This window comes from Otolemur garnettii, unplaced genomic scaffold (genome assembly GCF_000181295.1).
Source record: "Otolemur garnettii isolate 467f Iridium unplaced genomic scaffold, OtoGar3 scaffold00247, whole genome shotgun sequence".
Classification (NCBI taxonomy): Eukaryota; Metazoa; Chordata; class Mammalia; order Primates; family Galagidae; genus Otolemur; species Otolemur garnettii.
Genome location: NW_003852642.1, coordinates 782,779 through 806,707, shown reverse-complemented (window position 1 = coordinate 806,707; position 23,929 = coordinate 782,779). Strand labels below are relative to the sequence as shown.

Sequence of the window (23,929 nt, the reverse complement as noted above, 5' to 3'; positions counted from 1 at the left end):
ATTTTTTCTTCCATTCTTGAGATAGTTTACTAAGAAGAACATTTTCCAGCTCCATCCATGTAAACATGAAGGAGGTAAAGTCTCCATCTTGCTTTAAGGCTGCATAGTATTCCATGGCCTACATATACCAGTTTATTGATCCATTTGTGGATCGATGGACACTTGGGCTTCTTCTATGACCTAGCAATTATGAATTGGGTGCAATAAACATTCTGATACAAATATCTTTGTTGTAATGCGATTTTTGTTCTTCTGGATATATACCTAACAAAGGAATTGTAGGATCAAATGGCAGGTCTATTTTTAGTTCTCTAAGTGTTCTCCAGATGTCTTTCCAGAAGGAATGAATTAGTCTGTATTCCCACCAGCAGTGTAGAAGTGTTCCCTTTTCTCCACATCCACGCCAACATCTCTGGTTTTGCGATTTTGTGATATGGGCTAATCTTACTGGAGTTAGGTGATATCTCAAAGTAGTTTTAATTTGCATTTCTTGGATGATTAAGGATGGTGAGCATTTTTTCATATATCTGTAGGCCATGTAACTATCTTCTTTAGAGAAATTTCCATTCAAGTCTTTTGCCCACTCTGAGATGGGATCACTCGTTCTCTTCTTGCTAATACATTTGAGTTCACTGTGGATTCTGGGTATTAAACCTTTGTCGGAGACATAACCTGCAAATATTTTTTCCCATTCTGAGGGCTGTCTACCTGCTTTAATTACTGTGTTCTTGGTTGTTCAGAGGCTTTTTAGTTTGATCAGATCCCAATAGTGTATTTTTGATGTTGTTTCAATTGCCTAAGGGGTCCTCCTCATAAAATTTTCTCCCAGGCTGATTTCTTCAAGTGTTTTCCCTACACTTTCTTTCTAGTATTTTTATAGTTTCATGTATTAAGTTTAAATGTTTAATCCAGTGAGAGTATACCTTAGTTAATGGTGAAAGGTGTGGGTCTAGTTTCAGTCTTCTACAGGTCACCAACCAGTTAGCCCAGCACCATTTATTAAATAGGGAATCTTTTCCCCACTGAATATTTTTAACTGGCTTGTCAAATCAGATAACGTTAAGTAGCTGGGTTCATCTCTTGGTTCTCTATTCTGTTCCATAAATCCAGTACCATGCTGTTTTGATCACTATGGATTTATAGTATAGTTTGAGGTCTGCTAACGTGATTCCTCCTGCTTTGTTTTTATTTCTGAGGAATGTCTTGGCTATTTGAGGTTTTTTCTGATTCCATATAAAATGAAGTATTATTTTTTCTAGATCTTTAAAGTATGACAGTGGAGCTTTAATAGGGATTGCATTAAAATTATATATTGCTTTGGGTAGTATGGACATTTTAACAATGTTGATTCCTCCCAGCCATGAGCATGGTATGTTTTTCCTTTTGTTAACATCTTCAGCTATTTCTTTTCTTAGCATTTCATAGCTCTCTTTATAGAGATTTTTCGCATCCTTTGTTAGGTAAACTCCTAAATATTTCATTTTCTTTGGCACTACCATGAGCAGAATAGAGTCCTTGATGGTTTTTCAGCTTGGCTACTGTTGGTGTATATAAAGGCTACTGATTTATGAGTGTTGATTTTGTAACCTGAGATACTGCTCTATTCCTTGATCACTTCTAAGAGTTTAGTAGTAGAATCCCTGGTATCTTCCAGATATACAATCATATCATCTGCAAAGAGTGAAAGTTTAATCTCTTCTGACCCTATGTGGATACCCTTGATTGCTTTTTCTTCCCTAATTGCAATGGCTAAAACTTCCATTACAATGTTAAAGAGCAATGGAGAAAATGAACAACCTTGCCTCATTCTTGATCTGAGTGGAAATGATTTCAACTTAACTCCATTCAATATAATATTGGCTGTAGGTATGCTGTAGATGCCTCTATTGGTGTAAGAAATGTCCCTTCTATACCAGTTTTCTTAAGTGTTCTGATCATGAAGGGATGCTGGATATCATAAAAAGCTTTTCTGCATCAATTGAGAGAATCATATGGTCTTTGTTTTTCAATTTATTTATGTGATGAATTATATTTATAGATTTATGTGTGTTGAACCATCTTTGAGATCCTGGGATAAAACCCACTTGGTCATGGTGTATAATTTGTTTGATGTGTTGCTGGATTCTGTTTGTCAGGATTTTGTTGAATATTTTCGCATCAATACTCATTAGTGATATTGGTCTATAATTTTCTTTTCTTGTTGGGTCTTTTCCTAGTTTGGGGATCAAGGTGATGTTTGCTTCATAGAATGTGTTGGGTCATATTCTGTCTTTCTCTATATTTTGGAAAACGTTGAGTAAGGTATTAGTTCCTCTTTAAAATTTTGGTAGAATTCTGACATGAAGCCATCTGGTCCTGGGCTTTTAATTGTAGGGAGATTTTGTATCGTTGATGCTATTTCAGAACTTGATATAGGCCTATTCAACATTTCCATTTCCTTCTGGCTAAGTCTAGGGAGGTGGTGTGCTTCCAAGAATTGGTCAATTTCCTTCAGATTGTCATATTTCTGGGAGTAAAGTTTCTTGTAATATTCATTAAGGATTTTTTGAATTTCTAAAGGGTCTGTTGTTATTCCATCTTTACCATTTTTGATTGTTGAGATTAAAGATTTTACTCTTTTTCTCTTGGTTAGGCTGGCCAAAGTTTTATCTATTTTATTAACTTTTTCAAAAAACCAACTTTTTGATTTATTGATCTGATGTATAATCCTTTTGTTTTCAATTTCATTTAATTCTGCTTTAATTTTGGTTATTGCTTTTCTTCTGCCTGATTTGGGATTGAAATGTGCTTCCTTTTCCAGCTGCTTGAGATGTCTCATTAAGTTGTTAACTTCCCTCTCTTTCTGTTTTCTTGAAGAAGGCTTGTAATGCTATAAATTTCCCTCTTAGGACTGCCTTTGCAGTATCCCAGAGGTTCTGATAACTCATGTCTTCATTGTCATTTTGTTCTAAAAATTTGGTAATTTCTTTCTTGATCTTGTCTCTGACCCATCTATCATTCAGCATAAGATTATTTAGCTTCCATGTTATTGTATGAGTCTGTACATTCCTGTTGTTATTGAGTTCCACTTTTATTCCATGATGGTCTGAGAAGATGCATGGTATAATTTCTAATCTTTTAAATTTTCTGAGGTTAGATTTGTGACCTAAGATGTGATCGATTTTGGAATATGTTCCATGGACTGATGAGAAAAATGTGTATTCGGTTTTGTTAGGATGAAACGTTCTGTAGATGTCTGTTAAATCCAAAAGTTGAATGGTTAAATTTAAATCTAAAGTTTCTTTGCTAAGCTTTTTATTGGATGATTTATCCAACACTGCTAAAGGAGTGTTAAAATCTCCAACTATGATGGAGCTGGGAGAGATCAAGTTGCTCATGCCTGTTAGAGTGTCTCTTATAAATTGAGGTACATTCTGGTTGGGTGCATAAATATTGATAATTGAGATCTCATCATATTGAGTATTACCCTTAACAAATATAAAGTGGCCATCCTTGTCTTTGCTTACTTTTGTTGGTTTAAAACCTACTGTATCTGTGAATAAAATTGCAACACCTGCTTTTTCTGCTTTCCATTTGCCTGGAATATAGATGACCATCCCTTCACCCTGAGTCTATAATTGTCTTTTAAGGTAAGATGAGATTCTTGTATACAACAGATGTCTGGTCTGAGTTTCTGTATCCAATCAGCCAATCTGTGCCTCTTTAGAGGACAATTTAAACCATTCATGTTGATTGAAATTATTGATAAGCCTGGTAGAATTTTAGGTATTGAATTGTTTGAAATTTCTGAATACCTTTCCTAGTCCTTGGACATTTGTTATCCTTTTGCCACTGTGGAAGTTGGAATTTGATCAAAATTTTCTGAATGAGTTTACTTTTGTGGTGGAGGATTACACTGGTCATTATGGAGGATAGGTCTGAGAATTTCCTGGAGAGCTGGTTTAGATATGGTAAATTTCTTCAATGTGTGAATGTCATTGAAGTATTTAATTTCTGCATCATAAGTGAAACTCAGTTTAGCTGGATACAGGATCTTGTGTTGAAAGTTATTTTGTTTTAGGAGATTAAAAGTTGATGACCACCCTCTTCTAGCCTAAAAGATTTTGGCAGGGAGATCTGCAGTAATTCTAATATTCTTCCTCTTGTAGGTTATGGTTTTTTTACTTCTAGCTGCTTTTAGGAATTTCTCTTTCATATTAACTTTAGTGAAGTTAATTATGATGTGTCTGGGGATGTCTTATTTGGGTTGAGTCATGCTGGGGTTCTGAAGCTCTCTGCTATCTGAATTTCAGGATCTCTTAGCATATCTGGAAAGTTTTCTTTCATAATTTCATGCAGAAGAGCCTCTATGATTTGTGAAGCAACTTCATCGCCTTCAGGGATTCCTATAAGGCAAATATTAGTTTTCCTCAAATTATCCCAGAGCTCTCTGAGAGAATGATTCATCTTTGCTTTCCATTTCTGTTCTTCTTTGGATGCTTGGCCATGTTTAAAAGCTTTGTCTTCATTGTCTGAGATATTTTCTTCTGCCTGCTGTATTCTACTACCACGGGATTCTACAGTGTTTTTCAGATTTTTGAGGGCTGCCATTTCTTGCCTCAACATTTCAAAATCTTTGGTGGTTTGTTTTTGAATTTGTTGAATTCTTGCGTGAACTTTTGGAATGCTCCTTGAATTTCTAACTCTAACTTTGCCTCTATTCTATTAATCTTATTTGCAATCCAAATTCTGAATTTGATTTCTGACATCTCAGCCAACTGTTTATGAAGGGGATCTTCAGTGGCCTCTGCCATATCCTTTCTTGGGGGAGGGGGAGTTGATCTACTCTGGTTATTCATATTACCGGAGTTTTCTGTTTATTCTGCCCCATGATTATTTTACCCCATTTGGGTTTTCCCCTTGAGCTTTGTCAAGGACCCGTACAGTGTTATGGCCTGAAAGACTGGGGACCTGCTTGGTGTGGTGGGGCTAAGTGGCTCAGTCTCATTTTCAGTTGATCTCTGTCCTACCTTAGTGAATCTGTTATTTTTGGTTGAAGTATCAGCTATGGAGAAATACCAGCAATTAAGTTGCCCTGCTCCCCACAAACAACAATTGAGCATGGAAATTCAAACCTTCCCTCAACTATACACCCAGGGTGCCACACTTTGTATAGTCCTTGGGTGATTTTCCTGGTTCAAGGGGTCCAAATTACTTGTCCCAGTCAGCACTGGTCTCAGGTGGGAGAATTCAAAAGTCTTCGGCAACTAGATAGGAGGGGTCTACTGGCAGGTCAGATATGACTCACTCCAACGCTCCATGAGGGCCAAAGGACCCACCCCGCAAATGAATTAGTCTGGGAAGGTTGATGCCTCCTTCCTCATCTTGCACCCAGTCACTGGTAATCCCACAGGGCTGTGATCTAGAGATCTGAGTCCAGCAGAGGTACCTTTGGTGTCTAATATAGGCAGGGGCAGTTCATTCAGTTCCAGCCCCATGCCTGGTTGAAGTTGCTGAAAGAACAGGACAGAGCAAGGCTAAATTCCTCTGTAGGTCAGAAGCTGCTAGAGTTGAAAGAAAACTCAGCCCCGAGCAGCAAGCAATTAGAGTTTACACTCAGATGTCAATTTCAGCCTCTGCCCACCCACTGCCTTTGTCTCAGCTATATTCCCTTGAGGGCTAGGTGCTATTATGATCAGATAAACAGTCTACTTACGGCCCCTCTGTATAAGTCTGTGAGCTGCATGTATCCTGGAACCTCTGGTTGCCCAGGGAGACAGGGTGTGTCTTCAGAATGGTCAGGGGGATGTGAGTCTTTCCCGCTGTCACCACTGCTGGTCTGCAACTCAGGATACCTCAACGCCTATATGATTCCCTGTCAGCTGACCATCTTCTCCTCACTCCCATGCCACAAAGTCAGCGCAGACTAGCACCAACCCTTTGCCCCTCCACTCCTCTCAAGAAAGTGCCCAAGGATCTGGACTCCTTAGGTGACAAACGTCTAGACCTTGGGGCGTGTGAGGGGGGAATCCTGGGAGTTCAAAGTTGCAGGTAGAGAATATATACAGTTTAATATAGTTTTACAGTTTTATGCCTGGCAGGAGAATGTCATGGCACCCTAGTAGGGGTAGGAGATCCAGTTTTTAGGGGGGTCTACCCCATGGGATAGAGTGGGAAAATGTTTAAACTCTGCTTGCTTGTTTGTATGGAATAAACTGTGAACCCTTCTTGTTGGGGAGGGGACCCCTGTCTGCTTGGTGGTAGATTTTGTTCCTTTTGATTGTCTTTTGGGGGTCTCAGCTTGGCTCAGCAAGGATGATGTGCATTCTTCAATCTTCTCTCTTGGTTCAGCTCAAAACCATTGTCTTACTTGCTAAACTTTTGTCCTTTAAGTCTCCTTCTGGACGGGAGCCTCAGCCAAACGCTGGCTGCAGTCTGCCATCTTGCCTGCACCCCCCCTTCTTTCCTCTTTCATTGACAATCCAAAGATCTAAGCGAACTCACTTTTTCTCCATATACAAGCTAATGAACCAGAAGGAATGTAGTACATTTATTCTGTACCATAATAATTGATAATACTTATTTTTTATAAATACATTGGAATAAGATTATATATTTGGCATCTTTAAGTAGCATACCACACATACAACACACACACAGACACACAGAAATACATGATCCCTGGTGACATTTAAGTTGTGATTTTTTATTTCATTTCCCAGAGTGACCATACTTCAGTTTCATTATCTGGCTCCTTAGTAACTGCCCAGAAATAGCATCAAGTTACTTGTGATCCGTAGTTTAAAAGTAATAAAAATTAAGAATAATTTTCTACTTCTTTATATCATACAATTGTCTATCTACTCACATAAGACAAGGTTTGGTGATATAAGTATAAAATTATAAGGTGAAGTTAAGCTTTATATGACATGAGCAGGTAACTCTTAGAAAATTATTAATATTGAATAACTCAGGTGACATAAAGCAGCAATATGAGGTGCCTACACAGTGCATGTCCTGGGGAACCTTGTGAACAGAAATAATGCTTTGATTCTTTTTTCTAACTCAGTCAGTTACTAGTTTAAGACAGCCACATAAATGAAAAAGGTAAAGGATCTTAGAATCAAAATATTTGCAACCATGCCTGGCAGGAAAATATCATTCTGTATAGATAAAGAATGTAATCAAGTAATTATTAACTTTAAAATCAAAACAAGGATTATAAAAATTGCTTCTGAAATCTATCATCATGCTCATTGTCCTAGTAAATGCAATTTAAACAATCTAATTTGGTGTATTGATTTGTGATATTTGTGAGATTAATGAGTGAATATTTCTCCCTTGGTAAACTTGCAGGAACATCAGATATAATTAATATTTACAATGGATATTCAAAGTCATGTTTAACATCACATTCTATATTATAATAAATGTAAGGACATTCTTGGGGAGAAAGTAACAAAGAACTTGGTAGACATTTAGAGACAGTGCCCAGACTGTCACGACCCTTCCAAATGCACACCCCTATTCCTCTATAGCTTTTTAGATTTCCTCTGTAACTCCAATAATTCTCATTGCTAAAATTTCGTTGAAGGTTACTATTTTAAAATGATTCTTTCTGCCAGTATATAATTTGAGGTGTTGAGGTTTCATGGTCTGATATTTTCTTGTTACATAGGTTTCCTAGGCTCATCATAAAAAATTATCACCCATTTGGAGACTTTAAACAATGAAAAATTATTTTCTCACAATTCTTGAGAAAAGAAGTCTGAAATCAAGGACTTGGGAAGACAATGTTCCCTCTGAAGGACATGGGGAGAATTTTTTATTTCCCCCTAGTTTGCGGCAGCAAACTGTGGATTTGCCTCTACTTTCACATGGCCTTCATCTCTATATAGCTCCATGTCGTCATTTACTGTTACATAAGGACATGCTCACTGAACTTAAGGATCATCTCACTCTGTCATTATCTCATCTCAGTCCTTACTCAGTTTTCTCTGCGATAATCTTATTCAAGAATATGTTTACTTCTGAGACTTTGCATGGAAATAAATAGTTGAAGGGATGGTAACCATCCCACTTGTAATGTCTACTTCACTTATGATTCACAGTTATTTTTTCTGAACATTGATGAAAATAAAAAAACAAATAATTAAATAAGGTTTTACTATAATAAATTGTAAGCTCTGCTGAATTATTTAAATAATTTGAATCATCCCTTCTACTAGAAGTATTTAACACACTTCAACATAATAAATCTAATTCTTTTAGGGATTAAAGTGCTCAATAAATTGTGTTGGGTGATTCATTAACTTCCTGACACTCTCTTTCACATCTTTGTTCCTCAGGCTGTAAATCAAGGGATTCAGCATGGGGATGATGACTGCATAAAACACAGAACCCACTTTGACAATGAGCCATGAGTTTTTAGAGTTGGGTACACAATAAAGGAACAGGACAGTCCCATGGAAAATGGTAATGGTAGTCAGGTGGGAAGCACAGGTGGAGAAAGCTTTTTGGCGCCCACCAGCAGAAGGCATTCTCAGGATAGTGACAAAGATGAGGACATAAGTAGTAAGGATGATTCCCAGGCTGCTCACCTCATCAAATATGGCAAAGGCAAAAGAAAATACTTGGATGATGGAGGAATCAGAGCAGGAGACAGAGATGATGACAGAGAGCTCGCAGATGAAATTCTTGAGGATGTTAGAGCCACAGAAGGATAATGTCAAGAGAAAATAGGTGTGTGTAAGGAAACAGACTATTCCCCACATGTAGGGTCCTGCCACTAAGGATGCACAGAGCTTTGGGGACATGACCACTGTGTAGAGCAGAGGGTTACAAACTGCCACATATCGGTCATAGGCCATTACGGCCAACATGAAGGTTTCTGCCACAGCAAATATGCAGACAAAGGAGAACTGCATTATGCAGCCTGTGAAGGAGATGGTCCTGTCTTCCACAACCAAGTTCTCCAGAAGTTTGGGTGTCACCGTAGTGGAATAACAGAAGTCAACAAAGGACAAGTGGCTAAGGAAAAAGTACATGGGGGTGTGGAGTTTGGGGTTGACCCTGATGATCACAATCATGCCCAGGTTCCCCAGCACAGTGACCATGTAGATGGTTATGAACACTAGGAATAGGGGCACCTGGAGGTCTGCGTATTCTGAGAAGCCCAAGAGGATGAAGGTGACTCCAGAACTCTGATTTCTTTCTTCTAACTGCATGATCATTGACTAAGATCTAAAATAATGATAATAAATATAAAAATTAACTTGTACACTTATATTCTAGACACTCTGCCAAACAATTAGAAAATTTTTATTTAGATATCCAGGTAACTACATACATTATCAAAAAAAGTAGCCCCACTATATTTATATGAGCACACTGGGCCACATATACATCAAGTAACTTATTTGACATCAGACAGATTCTTAGTGATGAACTAGATGGTGACACTGACCCTGAGTAATGAAGCTTGATGTATAGTGGATCCCATAATCCCTTAGGAATGAATGTGTTTCAAGATACCCTGATGATGCCGGAACAACAGATTTTAAGAAACTCTGTAAATGCCATGACTGTTGCTATATATACTTAGCCATGATAAAGTTTTATAAAATAGGCACAGTAAGAGAATAATAATAATAACTAGTAATTAAATATACAAATTGTAGTAACACCATGTTCGCATCACAATTTTTGCACTTTAGAGGTTTTATTAAGTAAAATAAGGATGACTTGAACACAGGCACTATATATAATATGGCAATGGGTGACCAGATAAAGGAGGGGACTTCTAAGACACCAAGGGGGGATTTACACTGGACAAGGGGATAATTCACATCATAGTCAGTTTGTAGACCTGCCCTATTCAAAATGGGGCATAATTTAAGACAAATAAATTAGTTTTCTTATAGAATTTCTCACTTATTTTTTTCCCAACCGTTATTAACCACAAGTATCTGAAAGTACAGGAAGTGAAACTAAGACTATTTCTCTTTTACTCCATTTTCCCTTGGCTGTGCTATGTCCTAATCATCTGCCTCTTTCTGGGGCTCCATTCCTCATCTCAGGTTTGTGGCTATGGAAGATTTACCAAACTGTCACCATTAGTGCAGTAGATTATGGGAGCAGAGACACAGCCAACTTCCCAGCAGTGCTCCTGCCCTTCACTGGGAGATCATTGATTTTTCATCCCTCAAGTTTTAAGTTTTTTATGCCAATCTTGGATTTAAAAACTTCAGCTGTTCTCAATAACTTAATTTATCAAATGTAAACTTCTGTGATTGGTTTTCCCCAGAGCCCTACCCTAGCTACTCCATGTATTCAATCTTCTTTATCCATACCAGTATTCTCAATTTAAAATGAACAATGCATTCTTTTTTTTTTTTTTTTTTTTGCCTATTTGATTTTGATTATGTTTCATCTGGAATATACTCTTTCTCTAATACACTGATGCAGAATTTTCAATAAATAAATAAAGCCTTAGATGAAAACCATTGTCACAGGATAATAGTGTTCCTTTTTTAATCCAGCAATATTTTCCATAATCTTGTAGACTTATAGGTATATTATCAAGAAAGGAAAATGCCATGGCATATTCTGTTAACTCTAATTTATGGCTATAACACTTTTATTTCTACATGATTTTGAGAAGTTCTTGATTTTATAATAACCATTAAATTATTTCAGTGTGACTATAGTATGTTAGGCACATGGTTGATATCCTGAAAGCAAAAATCGAGATTGATGCTGCAGAGAAAGGACAAAGAGGTCAGAGTTCAACAAACTGAACCTTTGGGTAGATATATTTGGTAGATTTTACCTTTAGACTAATGGACAGATTTCTACTTCCAAAGTGGCAGGACTTCACTGTGCCCCAAAAGAGAAGGATAATACAAGATAAGACACATTACCCATGTAAAGCCAACTCACCTGAAGATTCTGTTCTTATTTACTTATGGTATCCAAGAAAGTTCTCAGTACAATTTAGGCATTAATATTAAAGTTGGTAAATAGAGCAATAGTCCACAACAAATTGCAATGAATTTTCCAGGATTATATTCCTGTGTTAATACCCACAGAAACTCATGGAAAGGTATCAGGAGGACAAAGAACAAAGATAAAAGTTGGGTAGGTGATTTTCACTCCTGGGAGCAATATTTAGGCTTCATGTATACTTCCATCGCCTTGGGGATTTAGACCCAAGAGATCATTACTGCAATCGTTATTTCAAAACACAAACTGAGAAATTAGATAAATGCCTTCCTGTTATCTTCTAAATCACTGGAGACCATGCCTCCTTAACTTTCTTTAACTAATTTATTTTGACAATTTTATCATAGAAAACATACAGATTCACTTAGAAAACATAGTAACTGCAATAAAATGCAAAGGAAATAGGAGATGGATAAGAATGCAGCAATGAAGAGATGACTGCTGTTAATATATTCTGTATTGTATTTCTGTCTCTACATAGCATTTATGTTGTGTCTTGAGATGTATAAACAATCACATGTACCTTCTGGCTTTTAAACTTAACACAAAATGCTCATCATGATAATTGGAATCATTGATTCACTTCTTCACAAGTAACTTATGTTTCCTTCTAAATATGACTAGGCCATTCTTCAAAGCTTATGACACTTATGATAATTAAAATCAAGTTATTATCAATAAAAGAAAGTAGAAATAAGGAATACATTTTTTTCATCTCTAGAGACTCTACACCAGTTGAATTTTATCTAAAATAAAATTATATATGTGTTTTGACTCTGGCTCTGCAGAGAGTAGTCCAAGACCCAGTAACAGCAGGATCATGTGGAGTCCACTGGAAACACAGATTGACAACTCCCCCATAGATCACTGTACCAGGATCTTCATTTGATGTTTCCTGATGACTTGCATGTATACTAAAATCTGAAAATCATTCAAATTATTTACCTTTCAGTTGATGGAAATTCTGATGATTTATAAGATAATTCAATGAAATAAAATCTAATAAAGAATTCTTTTTTAATTTTTCTGTGCTGTCTTTTATTACCTTCTCTCTTCTTTCATTAACAGACCATAGATCAAAGGGAGCTCACCCTTTTCCCCATATACAAGTTAATGTACTAGGAAGTATGTAAGAAATTTATTCTCAAGGGTAATCATTGATAATACTGAATTTGTTTCAAATGTGTTGAAAGGGGAAAGGCATCCTTAAGTAACATAATGCCATGTACACACACAAACTCAATCATGTTCAAATCAAAGTTGTAAGTTTTTATTTTTTTCATTGTCAACAAATTTTGACTCACATTATCTGAAAAATGTACAATATTGTGCATTAGTAATTGGCCAGAATTATGGTAAAGTTATTTGTGATACATGACTTACAACTGAAAAATGTAAGATTACAAAATCTGATCCCATATCTACAAAAATTAGATAAATTAACCTGGTATCATGGCAGATACCTGTTGTTCCAGCTATGTGTGGGGGCAGAGGCAGGTGGATCAGTTAAACTCATGAGTTTGAAGTTGCTGTGAGTTAACCTGAGACCATGACACTCCAGCCTACGTGGCAGACTGAGACTCTGTCTCAGAAAAAAATACAAAATCTGTTTCTTTAATGTTTTATAATTGTCTATTTACTCACAAGTATAAGACAAGGTGTAGTCATATACCTTAAAAATATAAGGTGAAGTTAAGCTCCATTTGACAGGAACATGGTAACTCTGGGAAAACGATTAATGTTTAATCACTCAAGTGAATGTGAAGCAACATCAGGTGCCCACACATGGTAAAATGATAAATCCTGTGGCATCTTGTGGGGACAAATCATGAGAAACAGAGATGACATCTTGATTTTTTTTTTTTTTGTAACTCAGTCACTGGATTAAGGCAAACACATAAGAATCAATTTAAAGACTATTGGAATCAATACATTCACAACCATTCTTTAGAGAAAAGAAATCGTTCTATGCAGATAAAAAGTATAATGTACTAAATATTAACCATAACAAGAAACACAGGATTATGGAAATTGTTTTTGCAATGTATCATGATATCCATGGTTTTAGTAAATATAATATTAAAAAATGAGTTTTGCAAATCAATTTTTAAATTTTGTGAATTTGACAGGTGAATTTTTCATTATTTTTCCTCTTGGCGATCTCTCAGGACCATCATGTAAATCAACATTTACACTTCATTTCCAGCATCACATTCAAGATCACTTTCTAAGCTATTGAGGTGTTTAAAGGTACAACTGGGGTGATGGTCCCCAACTAGGACAAGAGGCCAATCTGAGGATCATAAGAAGTTTCATTAATAGACAAAACAGATAGGAATCTGGGCAGAAGACAATTACCTCTCATGCAATTTCAAGAGGCTTTTATTAACTTTCTCAGTGTAGCTGTAATGTGAGAGTGGTTATTTAGGGGAGTCATTCTCTGCTGGAGACAGACTGATCTTTGCACTAAGAGCTAACTTTGAATTTACGTCTTTTTGTGGATAGGACCAGGAACTCCTCTCTGGAGCCATCCAGGGCCAGATGGAAACCTACTGTTCCATTGTTTCCCAGGAACACTGGCATTAAAGCATTCCAAGAGTGTGGGAGGGGGTTGCTGTTATGCTGTGGTTGGTTTCTGGCCAGCTTTCTCTCACTGGGTCCCTCTTAAAATGGCTTTACTCTTGTCAGGGAGGGAGCATTCCTGTCCCACAGCTATAATAAGTGTAGGGGAGTTTCTTGGGGACAAAGGAATAAAGAACATGGTAGACTCCCAGAGACAGTGCCACAAATGTCAATACAAGCTGACTTTTTTTGCATTTGCACTTTGGCTCTGATATTCTTATTACTAAAATTAAGTTGAAGGACATTTGAAAAATTATTTGCCCTGACAATAAACAAGTTTCACAGAATAAGATTTTAGGAGCTCATATTGTCTTGTAAGATATGTTTCTTAGGCCTTGCCACAAAAATTATGACCAATGTAGGTGGCTCTCTAAAATAGAAGTTTCTTTTTTCACAATTCTTGAAATCAAGGTTCAGGAATCAAGGTAAGACTATGTGATCTCAGAAGGAACAAGGGGAGAACTCTTGATTGCCTCCAGTAAGTGTCAACAAACTGCCAATTTGTTCCCCGTCTTCACCAGGCCTTCCTCCCCTTGTATGTCCATGATATCCTTTATAGTCTCACATAAAGTAACCTTCATTGGATTTAGGGATCATGTCAATCTACTACCATCTCATCTCAATCATAACTAAATGTTGTCTCCAAAGACTTTATTTACAAAGAAAGTCACTTCTGAAATTCTGGGTGAGGGCATCTATTTTATGGTACAATATGAATCCCACATATAACACGTGTTACATCACATATGGCCCACAACAATTATTTTTTGTAAATATTCACAAGAATAAAAACCATGCAGTCAAATACATTTTTATACAATGATTTAAACTAGTAAATTCACTAAATAGTTTGATTCATCCCCTCTTTCTGAATCATTGAACATATCTCAATATAATAAGTCAAGTTCCTTTTGTGGTAATAAGTGTTCAACAAAATTATGTTGGGTGAGCCATTAACTTCCTGACACTCTCTTTCACATCTTTGTTCCTCAGGCTGTAGATCAAAGGATTCAACATGGGGATGATGACTGTATAAAATACAGAACCCACTTTGACGATGAGCCATGAGTTCTTAGAGTTGGGTACACAATAAAGAAAGAGGACAGTCCCATGGAAAATGGTGATGGCAGTCAAGTGGGAGGCACAGGTGGAGAAAGCTTTTCGGCGCCCACCAGCAGAAGGCATTCTCAGGATAGTGACAAAGATGAGGATATAGGTAGTGAGGATGATTCCCAGGCTGCTCACTTCATCGAATATGCAAATGATCAAGAAAAGAACTTGGATGATGTAGGGGGCATAGCAGGAGACAGACATGATGACAGAAAACTCACAGAAGAAATTGTTGAGGATGTTAGAGCCACAAATGGACAGTCCCATGAGAAAACAGGTGAGTGTCAGAGAACAGAATATACCCCATGCATAGGGTATGGCAACTAAAGATGCACAGAGCTTTGGAGACATGACCACTGTGTAGAGCAGAGGGTTACAAACTGCCACAAACCGGTCATAGGCCATCACGGCCAACATGAAGGTTTCTGCCACAATAAATATGCAGATAAAGGAGAACTGCATGATGCAGCTCATGAAGGAGATGGTCCTGTCTTCCACAACCAAGTTCTCCAGCAGTTTGGGTGTCACCGTGGTGGAATAACAGAAGTCCACAAATGACAAGTGGCTGAGGAAATAGTACATGGGGGTGTGGAGTTTGGGGTTGACCCTGATGATCATGATCATGCCCAGGTTCCCCAGCACAGTAACCGTGTAGATGGTCAGGAACACCAGGAACAGGGGCACCTGGAGGTCTGCGTATTCTGAGAAGCCCAAGAGGATAAAGTTGGATCCAGAACTCTTATTTCCTTCTGTTGATATCATGATTGTTGAATAAAATCTAAAATAATGATTATATAAACAATAATTCTCTGATATAATTCTACTATAATATTTACTGTATTCTAGACATTGTGCTAAAAGATTAGAACATTTTAATTTATATGTCCAAATATCACTATGCCTTATAAAGGAAGTTACTGCATAACGTTTAGAAGCAAACTGGGCCACATACATGTTAAAGAACTTATTTGAGGTAAGATTCTTAGTGATGATCAAGATTGTGATGTTGATCCTGAGTGGCAGAACTTGAACTATATTGGACCTCTGTATCCACTAGGTATGTGTTTCAAGATTCCCAATGGATGCCTGAAGCACAGATTGTAAAACCATAAATAACATAATTTATTCTATATATACTTACTCATAATTGAAGTTTTATAAAATAGGCACAGTAAGAGATTAACAATAATAACTAATAATAAAATAGACCAGTTATAGTAAGACTATGTCAGCATAACTATTTTTCTGATTTGAACACAGGCACTATCATACAGCAACACTTGATCAGATAAAACAGATGGCTTCTAAGTAACTAAGGGAATTGAATCTAGACACGAGGATGATTGATGTCCCAGGCAGGGTGTAGACTATGAGATTTCATCACACTACTCAAAATGGGACATACTCTAACACATGTAAATCATTCTCTTCTTATAGAATTGCTCACTTATTTTTTCTATCCCTTGTTAACCACAGGTAACTAAACTGTAGGAAGTGAAACCATGGCTTACTGGGTACTACATTTTTTTTTCTTTCAGGTGAATAGAACATTCTTATACAATGTTGGGAAAAACATTATTTCCACAGTTTCATCATTCTGAAAGTGTATATTCTTTACTACCAATGCATATAGCAATGCATATAAATTTAGTATAATGGAACAGGAATAATTGGAGATGACGGTGCCGTAGCAACATGACAGTTGTTCAGTCTGTGGATCATGTGGAAGGCAACTTCTTTGAGAAATCAAAAGAATGTTTGAATTTGTAAAATATGTTTAGGTATTGGAGGAAAAATAGCCTTGTATACCTGCCAACTTTCTGTTGATTCCATTCTTATACTGCAAAAATTTTCTTTGTTTCCTTAAATAATGTATCATCGTGATGAAATGATGAAGGAGTATTTTGACATGTTCCTTTCAAATTTTGTTTTCTTTCCTACTTAAGTATTTCTCAGTTTCACTGATGGTCTTAACAGATACACCTATATGCCTTGCTTATTATCTATTAATTGCGTTTTAACTTATTATTTTTTAAATTCCAGTGTATTACAATATTCACAGAAACTCTGAATTAAGCTGTAATGTGAATTGTCCAATCCTTCTGTTGTTCTTGAGAGCAAGCTGGAGAATATGGTACAAATCACCAGCGATTAAAAACAAATATCATCCAATAGGCTGGTGACAAGAAGGCCACCCTAGGTACTGAAGAGGATTTTGATTGAAGCTACATATGCAATTATCTAATTTTGAGTCACAGAAACTATGCTACATTGGGAATGTTATTTGGAGAAAGCATAAGTATTCAAGTTGTCCTTAATAATTTAATAATGGTTGTAAAAATAAGTTGAGTCAATACCAAGCATTGCACACCTCTGCAATGTTCACGTTCATAAAAGACTATGAGTATGAAGCACATAAATGAAGACATCATTTTTGTCTGACCAGTTCAGAGAGGAAAGAAATTATCATCTCCTTCACAGCTCAACACTATTTCTGACAGTAAAAATCAAATTAATAAAATAAACTTTCTTTGTAGGGGAAAGGCTGATGACACCAGCAGAGTGAAGGAAGCATAGGCTCTAGAAATGTAGATTTAATTTCAATTTTGAGCTTTGTTCTTTGCACTTCTATTCTTTTATATTTTTTATTTTTTTAGAGACAGAATCTCACTTTGTCACCCTCAGTAGAGTACTGTGGTGTCACAGCTCTCAGCAACCTCAAACTTTTGGGCTTAATTGATCCTCTTGCCTCTGCCTCCCATGTAGCTGGGACTCCAGGCTCCCGCCACAACACCCGGCTATGTCCTTTGTACTTCTTTGTCAGTAAGATGATAATACTAGTGACTGGATAGTATATTTTCATAAGTATGTAAGAATTGCATTGAGAAATGATGCCAATGAACTCAGCTCAGTCTCTGACAATTCTGGAGTCCAGAAAATGCAGGTCAACCCATTCCAATAGCTTTAATTTTTAGTTTTATGGATAATACTGTTGATTTTCCAATCCCTCTGTCATCATGAAACATCTACAAAAGACATTAAGGGCCAAAGTGGGCAGCAATGGACATGTGGGTGAAGATGAAAGCCCCAGAGTTGACTTCTGCTCCTTTTCTTGGATCTCCATTGCTCCCCCTTACTCTAATTTCACAAAGAACTTCAATTAATTTGCTGTTTTCCCTTTGCTGTGCTGTCGCATAATCATCTGACCCCTTTCTGGGGCTCTGTTTCTCATCTCAGGTTTATGCCTATGGAAGATTTACCAAACTGTCATCATTACTGCAGTAGATTATGGAAGCAGAGACACAGCCAACTTCCCAGCAGTGCTCTGCCCTGCACTGGGAGATCACTGATTCTTCATCCCTCGTGTTTTGTAGTTTTTATGCTACAACTTGAATTTGAAAACATCAGTTTTTCTCTATGACTTAATTTGTTAGATGGAAAATTTCTCTGGTTTTCCCCAGAACCCTACCCTAGCTACTCCGTGTATTCAACCTTCATTATCTACACCAGTATTCTCGGTTTATAATGAACAATGCATGCTCATTTTTTGTTTCACCTGGAATATAGTCTTTTTCTAATATAGTGATGCAGAATTTGCAATAAATAAAGCCATATATAAAAACATTGTCATAGTATATTAGTGTTCCTTTCTTTAATCCAGCAATATTTTCTACGTTCTTATGAAATTATCTGTATATTGTCAGGAAAGGAAAATGTCATGGTGTATTCTATTTACTATCAATTTATGATTATTATTATTTTATTTCTCCATTAGTCTGAGACGTTCCTGATTTTATAACAGCCATTCAGTTATTTCCGTGTGATTGTACTGTGCTGGGCACATGGTTGATACCCTGAAAACAAAAATCAGGATTGATGCTCCAGAGCAGGACAAAGAGATCAGAGCTCAACAAACTGAATCTCCGGGAAGATAGATTCAATAGATTTTACCTTTGACTAATGGAAAGTTTCCTACTTCCAAAGTGGCAAGACTCCACTGTGCCCCAAATGAGAGAAAGATAACATAAGATAAGGAACATCACTCATCTGAAATCCACTCACCTGAATAAACAATAAATTTCAATGAATGTTCAAGGAATATATTTCTTTCTTAATAGCAAGAGAAACTCATGAAAAGGTAGCAGGAGGAGAAGGAAAAGAAGACAAATATTGGGTTGTTGATTCTGACTCCTAGGAACAATATGTAAGCTTCATGTATACCTCCATCACCTTGGGGATTTAGACCCAAGAGAAGATTACTGTACTAGTTATTTTGGGAATGCAAACTGCAACATTAGACTAAATGCCTTCCTATGTGGCAAGTTGCAGAATATAATTTCTTCTAAATCACTAGTGACAATGCCTCTTTCAGTTACTTTACTAATTTATTTTGAGTCTTTTAAATTATGGAAAATATAGAAACTCGCTTAAAAAATATGTTATGTAAAATAAAATGGAAATAAGAAAACAATGAGAATGCAACAATGAATTGGGACATGTTGTCAATATTTGTTTTATTACAATTCTGTCTCTATATGGCATGTGGATATGTATAAACAATGTCATGTGCATTCTGGCCTTTGAACTTAACACAAAATACTCATAATTGTCTTTGAAATCATTGATTCACTCCTGTGAAAGTAATTTATGTTTCCTTCTAAATATGACCCGGACACTCACTCTTCCAAGCTTATAATCTGTGTAATTATTAAAGTTGATAATTAAAATGAAGTTATTGAATAGAAAGAAGTAAAAAAGACTCTATTTTAGCCATCTCTAGTGACTCTACACCTATTGAATTGTATCCAAACTTATTTAAAATATGTATGTGTTTTCACTCTGGCTCTGCAGAGTGTGGTCTAAGGTCCAGTAACAGCAACATCATGTGGAGTCTGCTGTACCAGGATCTGTATTTGGCAATGTTTCCAGATAGTGTGCATGCACAGAAAAGTCTGAAAATCACTCGTTTTGATTAACTTTGATTTGATGGAAATACTGATAATTTGTGAGATATTTTAATAAATTAGAAACAAATAAGAGATTGATTTTTTCTGATTTTTCTAGTCTATTCTTTATTAACTTCTTTCTTTTTTCTTTATGAAACTAAACATCAATGAGAACTCACCCTTTTCCCACATACAAGTTAAAGTACAAGCAAGTACATAATAAATTTATTCTCAAGGATAATGATTTGTAAGGCTGAATTTTTTATAAACGTTTTGAAAAAGGAACAGTATCTATTTGACATCCTGAAGTAGCATAGCACTATATGCGCACACACACAAACACAATTCATAGTGAAATAAAAATCATAAGTTTTCATTTCATTCCCCAGTGTGAACAGGCTTTGAGTCACATTATCTGAAAAGTGTCTATTATATTGCATTAGTAATTGACCAGAATTATGGTAACATTATTTGTGATCCATGATTTACAAGAAAAAAAAAAAGAACACAAAATTTGATCCCATCTCCACTAAAAATAGAAAAATGAGCCAGGCATTGTGCTGGATTCCTGGAGTGACAGCTGCCCAGGAGGCTGAGGCAGGAGAATCACTTGAACCCAAGGAGTCTGAGGTTCTAGAGTTAAGCTGATGGATGACACTCTAGCCCGGGTGACAGAGTCAAACTCTGTCTCCAAAAAGAAAAAAAAAAAAAGAAAAAAAGAATACAAACTATCTTTCTTTTATGATTTGTAATTGTTTATTCACTCAAAGTTATAAGAAAAAGTTTGGTGGTGTACCTTCAAAATATCAGGTGAAATTAAGCTGTATTTGATATAAACATGGTAAGTCTTAGAAACAACTAATTTTTAATCATTCACGTGATGTCAAGCAACAATATCCAACAATATCAGGTGCCTACATAGTGCACGTCCAGAGGTAACTCGGTGAGCAAACCATGAAAAGCAAGGGATAAACAGAAAGAACATCATTTGTGGGGGGTTGGTGAGAAAAACGAAAGCTTTTCTTACAATACAGAGGTCTGGCAACTAAGTTCAAAAACTTGCCACCACTTACATGGGCAGCCCTGTACAAACAACTTGGTAAGGTTTCACAATCTTGACATGTGGGTGTCTCACAGCTGTGTTCCTATCAATATGTGATGGTATCTTCCTGCATGGCATTCATTAGTTTTTTATTTTTATTTTTTACATCAAATGAATATGAGGGTATGGATTTGTATGTTACATCGTTGTCACTTCCAAGGTAACGTTCAAGTTGTAGGAGAGCCATTCGCCCAGTGGGCGTGTTGAACACCCTCTCATTGTGCACGTTAGGTGAGGTTCTTCCGATTTCCCTCTTCCCCAAGATAACAATCTCCTCTCGCTCCTCTTTCCTCCCTCTTGTTGCTCTATATTTGTGTTTTATCACTCATATAGAAAAGTGATTGTTTATATATAAGGTGAACATAAAGTTCATGTGCAATTTAAAATAGTTTAACATAGTAAATTGAACACTAACCTCATGAACACTCTGTATTGCTATCATATTAATTTTGAGTGCATTGGATTTTTTTTCCATTCTTGAGATACTTAACTAAGAAAAATTGTTTCAACTCCACCTAGGTAAACATAACAGATATAAAGGCTCCATCTTTTCTTATGAATGAATAGTACTCCGGGATATATATACATATGCCATAGTGTGTTAATCCATTCCTGGGTTGATAGGTGTTTGGGTTGCTTCCACAGCTTGGCAATTATGGATTTAGCTGCAATAAACACTCTGGTGCAAATGTCTTTGTGGTGGAATTATTCTTGTTCTCCTGGGTAGATACCTAGTAATGGGATTGTGGGATCAAACAGAAGGTCCACTTTCAGCATGCACTGTGGAAAATAATCCCTAATGAATAAATGGTGCTGGGAGAACTGATTAGTCACATGTAGAAGACTGAAACTGCACCCACATCTCTCACCACTCACAAAAATTGATTCTCACTGGACAAAAGATTTAAATTTGAGACACTAAGCACTAATAATTCTGGAAGAGAGTGTGGGGAAATGCTTGAAAATGTTGGCCTAGGAAATATTTTATGAGGAAGACAACCCTGGCAACTGCAGCAATACCCAAAATAAATAACTGGGACTTGATCAAGCAAAACAACTGCTGCACAGCTAAGGGTACTACAAACAAAGCAAATAGCCTTCAGAATAGGAGAAGAGTTTACCACATTAAGAATCTGACAAATGCCTGATAACTAGAATCTACAAAAAACTCAAATGAAACAATAAGAAAAGAGCATACAACCACCTGTATAAGTGGGCAAGGGTTTTGAACAAAAACTTCTCTAAGAAAGACAAACCAAATGGTCAACAACACATGAAAAAATGCTCATTATCTTTCATTGTCAGAGAAATGCAAATCAAATCACTCTGAGATATCACTCAACTCAAAGATTATCCCGCATCACAAAGCCCCAAATCTACAGATGCTGGCATGGACAAGGAGAGAAGGGAACACTTCTAAATTGCTGGTAGGATTGCAAACTAATACAGAAATAGCATCTTGACTTTTTTTATGTAATTCTGTTTGTCACTGGATTAAGCCAAACACATAAATAATCAATTTAAAAGATATTGGGATCACAAGTATTCTTGGGAGGAAAAAAAATCATTCTATGCCCATGAAAAATGTAATCTACTAATTTACCTAAACAGAAAAAACTGAAAATTATGGCAACTGTTTCTGAAGTGTATCCCAATGTCCACCCTTTAAAAAATATAACATTAAAAATAACATTTTACAATTCAATTTGTGAGATTTGTGTATTTAACAGGTGATGATTTTATTGTTTTACGCCTTGATAATCTTTCAAGACTATCACATAAAACCAACATTTACACTTCATATTCACCACCATGTTTAACATTACTTTCTATACTACTGAGGCATTTGAAGGGGGACATTTGGGGAGACAGTCCCCAAGGAGAAAAGGAGGCTAGTCCAGGGATCCAAGAAAAAAAGCAGAGAGAAGTCTGAGAAGAAGTCATCTTACTTTCACATGGTATTGAAAGGCTTTTACCAGCCTTCTCAGTGTAGCTAGAATGTGGAAGGGGATTTTTAAGGGAGTCATTCTCCTCTATAGAAAGATTGATCTTTGCACCAAGAGATAACCTTGCAGTTACTTCCTTCTGTGGACGAGACCAGGGACTTATCTATGGTCTGTTCTATTGTTTCCTTGCAACACTGGCCTTCAGACATTCTAGGAGAGTGGAGAGGGGCTTGTTGTTAACTATGTAGTTTGGTTTCTGGCCTATTTTCTCTCACTAGCTCCATCCTAAAAAGGCTTTACTCTTGTCAGGATGGGGAATATCCCTTTCCCACAGCTATAATAAGTGTAGGGGAGTTTCTTGGGAGAAAAGAATATGGTAGGCTTGCAGAGACAGTGGCACAACTCTCAATACTTATTCTTCCAAATGTACACCCCTATTGGGCTGTCATTATTTATTTGTTTGTTTGCTTTGCATTTGCACTATAATGCTGACATTTTTGTTACTAAAATTAAGTTGAAGGACATTTAAAAAATTATTTCCCATAGCAATATATAATTTTGAGAGATTAAGTGTTTCTGAGCTCGTATTTTCTTGTTGGATATGTTTCTGAGGGCCAGGCACTAAAATTATGACCGAAGTTGTGGTGTTATAAAATAAAAATTTCTTTTCTCACATTCCTTGACACCGGAAGTCTGAAATCAAGGTTCTGGCAAGACTATGTTACCACAGAAGGAACACAGAGAGAACTGTTTCTTGACTCCCGTATATGTGTCAACAAACCTCCAATTTGCTTTCATCTTCACCAGGCCTTCCTCCCTCTCTATGTCTATGGTGTCCTTTACTATCTCATGTAAAGGACATGCTCACTAGATTAGAGGCGCACCTTAATCACTTATGATCTCATGTCAGTCCTCACCCTATTTCATCTGCAAAGATTTCACTTTCATATAAGTTCACTTCAGAGATTCTGAGTGGACATAAATAGTTTAAGAGACAATATCCATCCCACTTGTAACACTTGTGTCACTTCACATATCATTCACAGCTATTTTGTTTTTAAATATTGAAGGAATAAAAATCAAACAAAAAATTTTTTTTATTATAACAGATTTAAAACTATTCTAATGACCTCACTAAATAATTTAAATGATCCCCCATAATGGAACCACAGAACACACCTAAATATAAGAAATCTGATTTCTTTTGAAGATGTAAGTGC

The 23,929-nt window shown here is 36.5% G+C and overlaps 2 protein-coding genes across 2 annotated transcripts; both read right to left on the bottom strand.

Annotated features, from left to right (window-relative positions):
- Nucleotides 1-8,246: 8,246 nt before the first annotated feature.
- LOC100966855 (olfactory receptor 5D13-like) lies at nt 8,247-9,206 on the bottom strand. Its single transcript, XM_003802443.2, has one exon. It carries the CDS (start codon nt 9,204-9,206, stop codon nt 8,247-8,249), a length of 960 nt encoding a protein of 319 aa, XP_003802491.2.
- Nucleotides 9,207-14,541: 5,335 nt separating this feature from the next.
- On the bottom strand, nt 14,542-15,477 carry LOC100966544 (olfactory receptor 5D13-like). Its single transcript, XM_003802442.1, has one exon. It carries the CDS (start codon nt 15,475-15,477, stop codon nt 14,542-14,544), a length of 936 nt encoding a protein of 311 aa, XP_003802490.1.
- Nucleotides 15,478-23,929: the final 8,452 nt, after the last annotated feature.

Bases quoted from the DNA above. Each gene is read 5' to 3' on its own strand.
- LOC100966855 (XM_003802443.2), bottom strand. From the start codon at position 9,206: ATGCAGTTAGAAGAAAGAAATCAGAGTTCTGGAGTCACCTTCATCCTC.
- LOC100966544 (XM_003802442.1), bottom strand. From the start codon at position 15,477: ATGATATCAACAGAAGGAAATAAGAGTTCTGGATCCAACTTTATCCTC.